The 4,528-nt window shown below is 40.2% G+C and overlaps 1 protein-coding gene across 1 annotated transcript; it reads left to right on the top strand.

Annotated features, from left to right (window-relative positions):
- Positions 1 to 439: 439 nt before the first annotated feature.
- On the top strand, positions 440 to 2,038 carry LOC133857579 (cytochrome P450 94A2-like). The gene has a single exon (XM_062292846.1). It carries the CDS (start codon positions 479 to 481, stop codon positions 2,018 to 2,020), a length of 1,542 nt encoding a protein of 513 aa, XP_062148830.1. The 5' UTR covers positions 440 to 478; the 3' UTR covers positions 2,021 to 2,038.
- Positions 2,039 to 4,528: the final 2,490 nt, after the last annotated feature.

Raw genomic sequence — 4,528 nt, 5'->3', positions numbered from 1 at the left:
TGTAGTCTCGGCAATTAACCAAGCCTCACCTAACTAGAGCTCCTATGGTCATTTGGTAGAAGATACAAAAGTGCTGGCTCAAAGTGTGCATCAGTTGGAAATAAACTATGCTAGCCGAATTGTAAAATCTGCAGCACATACCTTACCCAAATGTGCTATTTTGCATTCTTTAGATGAATTGTGGACGGAGGAATGTCTTTTTTACATCCAGTTTATTGTACTTGCTAAGTAAGTTTTATCTTAATGATTTATGGGAATCTTTATTTAAAAAAAAAAAAAAAAAACAAAAACAAAGATAATCCGTGACGTACCGGGTGACGTGCAAAGAAAGAAGTAGTCAAGGGTAAAATAGGCATGTACACAATTATGCCCAAAAATAAGGGTCAATTATAAAAACCACTCCCACGCAATCCATTAACCATCCGACAGAACACAAAAGTCAAATAGATCTGAGAAAAGACCTGTCCAAATCGTAGCTATGCTGTTCCCCGAACTCCTAGCCGCTTTTTTCCTTCTCCTTCTTCCCTTACTTTCCATCCTCTTCCTTACCAGAGCTTCAACACCCAAAAGGCAATCATCTCCACTACCCTCCGCCACCGTCAGCCCCCCAAGATCCTACCCTATAATCGGTTCGTTCCTGGCCGTGCTTGCTAACCAAGACCGACGTCTCCAATGGCTTTCAGACATCCTCCAAGTCTCACCCTCAGCCACCTACGTCCTCCATCGCAGCGTCGGCACGCGCCAGGTGTTAACTGCCAACCCAGCCGTCGTCCAGCACATCCTCAAGACCAACTTCCACAACTACGGCAAGGGAGACTTTTTCAACGGAACCCTCAAAGACTTCCTCGGCCACGGGATCTTAAACGTGGACGGCGAATCCTGGAAATTCCAAAGACAAGTCGCCAGCCACGAATTCAACACCAAGTCTCTCCGCAAATTCGTCGAGACCGTCGTGGACACCGAGATCTCCGACCGCCTCGTCCCCATCCTCTCCTCAGCTGCCGCAACCGGAACTGTCCTAGACTTCCAGGACATTCTTCAAAGGTTTGCCTTCGATAATATATGCAAAATCGCTTTCGGATTCGACCCCGCCTACCTGTTGCCTTCTCTTCCACAAACCAAGTTCGCTCAAGCGTTTGACGAAAGCGTCAAGATCAGTAGCGAGAGGCTCGGTGCGTTAATTCCGCTCGTTTGGAAAATCAAGAAGCTTTTGAATATTGGGTCCGAGAAGCGTCTGAGAATCGCAGTCTCAGAAGTTCAAGAATTTTCCAGGAAAATAATAAGAGAAAAGAATCACGAGCTCAGACAGAAGGCCTCGCTCGATTCCGTCGACCTTTTGTCACGGTTCTTGAGCTCCGGCCACTCGGATGAGAAATTCGTGACCGACATAGTAATAAGCTTTATACTTGCTGGGCGTGACACTACCTCCTCGGCATTGACATGGTATCTGTGGCTACTCTCCAAGAATCCGCATGTCGAATCCGAGGTTCTCAAGGAAATCAAAGAGAAATCCGAAGCGCCTGTCTTTGACGAAGTCAAAGACATGATGTACACTCAGGCTTCTCTGTGTGAAAGCATGAGGTTGTACCCGCCTGTCGCGCTGGACACGAAGGAGGCCGTGAACGATGACGTTCTGCCAGACGGGACGGTGGTGAAGAAGGGGATGAGAGTGACGTACATACCGTACGCGATGGGGAGATTGGAGACGCTGTGGGGGTCTGACTGGGCGGAGTTCAAGCCCGAGCGGTGGCTGGAGAAGGACGAGGCGGAGAATAGTCACTGGAGGTTCGTGGGGAGGGACGCGTACACGTATCCGGTGTTCCAGGCGGGGCCGAGGATTTGCTTGGGGAAGGAGATGGCGTTCTTGCAGATGAAGAGGGTGCTCGCGGGGGTTCTCAGGCGGTTCAAGGTGTTGCCGGCGTTGGAGGAAGGTGTGGAGCCGGAGTTTGTTCCGCAAATGACTTCCAGAATGAAAGGTGGGTTGCCGGTGAGGATTGTGGAGAGGGATGAGAAAAACTGATTAATGGTAGGTGTCTAGGTCATATTTATCTTTTAATTATTCTAGTACTAGGTTTGACCTTTGGATTTGGATTGTGTATTGCATTTTATGTGAACTTTTCAATAAAACGATTAATTATTCCCAAAAAATTACAAGTATTAATTTTGAACTTATTTTTATGATCAAGTTAATTAGATGTTTTGGCCGGCCTGTTAGGAAAAATATCGGTTCCTCAGGTATTTGGCTCAACTGAACCATTTGAGTCCAGTTGGTCCTCCCAAATGGGCCAACCGATCTGAACATATTGCGCCATCTGAGATTGCGGATAACTCAGGTAGTTGAGATCGCGGATATCTCAAAACCATCCGAGATTCAAGGGATACAAATCTCAAATATTTTGTTTTAGAAGTGCAATTGAAGTCGCACCAAAGAGATAACAGATCTCGAGAAATTCATACGCCCGAATCATACTGTTGAGAATCCCGAAAGATCCATGTATTCGAGCTCACATTGCCTTTAACAGGATTTAGGGAAGCACTTGACTACACCAAAATCTCTATAAATATAAATGTTATTCAAGTATTATACACATTTTGGCTCTTCAAAATTACTTAGAACATTCTCTTTCAAATTGCCTACTAACTTAGGCATCGGAGCGGGATTCTCGGTATTTTCCAATGCAATTTTCATTTTACAGATTTCAAGAAAATAAGAAATCAAACGAATTGTGAAATGACACATCACCTATCAAAAAACTGCACCGACACGGCCTATGTATGTGATGTTGTGCTATATATATTTTTTGAAAGTTAAAAAATGGGTTTTATCTTTTATGTATATAATTTTATTTTGCTTTTAATTCCTGGGTAGGAATTGCTAAACTTGGGGATTCCTTTTCCGTTGCTGTTGTTTATGATGCTCTGCTTCTGCTTGGGTAAGTGACAAGTAAACAATGTTATAAAACGTGGCTAGCTCTAGCTGCTTGTCAACGTAAGTTTGTGCCTTGATGCCTCTCCTTTACGCCGAAAGGAGAAAGAGAAAAGATCAGGAAAAAAAAAAGAAATACACATCAGAAATCATGATAGGTAAAGAGAATACAAAATAATATAGGTCGAAAAACTGAAAAAGTCATTGTATATTCTAATACAGGGCGAGATTGAAGCTCGATGATAATTGCCAAACCATCACTCTCACACACACACACGGCTCACACTAGTCAGGTTTTTTTTTTTTTTTTTCAGATAATTAAAGTCAAGTATTTCTTGTATGTCTAAGGAATTTTCCATGTCACTTATAGTCATCTAGAGCATTTTTTTTAACTAAATTATGGAATAACAACTATAGTTTTCTTGATGGTAAGAGCCTGGTTGATTGGGCATCCTTAGTGACAAGGGGTAATTCTGATTCATAAGGTTGGAAATGAGTTTTGGCTGTATATTGTGGGCTCAAAATGTTTGCCGCATGTTACAATTTTAGTCATATTTAATGTGCTAATATAATTTGTCATTTAGTTTATTATAAATAATTACTATTTGATGCTTGCATGGCTTCATATATTGACCATTGAAAGAGCTTTTTTGCAGGGCTCATAGCGGCTATATTTTGCTAAAAAGTGTTAGTTGCAAAATAAACTTTAAAGGCGCAAAATTTTTTATGGTGGGAGAAGATTTTTTTGTGGAGCTAAAAATTTGAATTATTTTGGTAACGATGATAGTTTGATCTTTATTATGGAATGTTGTCTTATTTCAAGTTTATGGGTTGGTGTATTTTTTTTATTTTTTGTTCACGGTTCGTTACTAGCCAAATGCTCACTGCATACGTACACTGTTATACAACTTCAAATTAGCGGACAAAGGTATCCATTGAGGCGTATTACAACATGCATATTTTCTTTACATTTTTACGCAAAATGTATGGACACTAAAAAAAAAAAAATCAACTCCCATTAAACAACAAATTAACTCCATTACTTGAGCATCAACTTTCAAGTAATACATATCTTTCAAAACACAATACATTAACACAAAAAAAAAAATAATAATAAAAATAAAACAAAAGATCAAAGGTCCATATTTTGTTTTTTTGCCATCATCCTCAAAGAGATACAAACAACCAAAAAACTAATTAAACAATCCAAGATAATCCCACAGCAAGTTAAACCTCAAATGTTTCATTCTTCTCATAATCACCGGTAATAACTTTAATTCAGTTGCCCTGTCTATCCCATCGATTGAAGCACTCTACCAGTATCATGCAAGAACAAAATTTAAAAAATAAAAAATAAAAAAAATAGCAAACAATCTTTCAGCCTTCTTGTTTTAAGTTAAAGATATCAACCAATTTTTTCAGATCCCACAAAAAGAAAAAAGCAAACAACTTTTCATGCTTGTTCTATATTTGCTGCATTTTAAGAACTATATCACAGCCTATCCTTCTAAAAAAACATTTATTTTTTCAATGCAGCTTCAGCTTTAGCAGGCGTGTTTGGAGGGCTATTTTGGTATACTGCAAGGTGGTTAATCCTGCTAT

The sequence above is a fragment of the Alnus glutinosa genome, chromosome 14 (assembly GCF_958979055.1).
Source record: "Alnus glutinosa chromosome 14, dhAlnGlut1.1, whole genome shotgun sequence".
NCBI lineage: Eukaryota > Viridiplantae > Streptophyta > Magnoliopsida > Fagales > Betulaceae > Alnus > Alnus glutinosa.
Note: the sequence above shows the minus strand (reverse complement) of the source record. Positions and strands in the feature narration are given on the sequence as shown.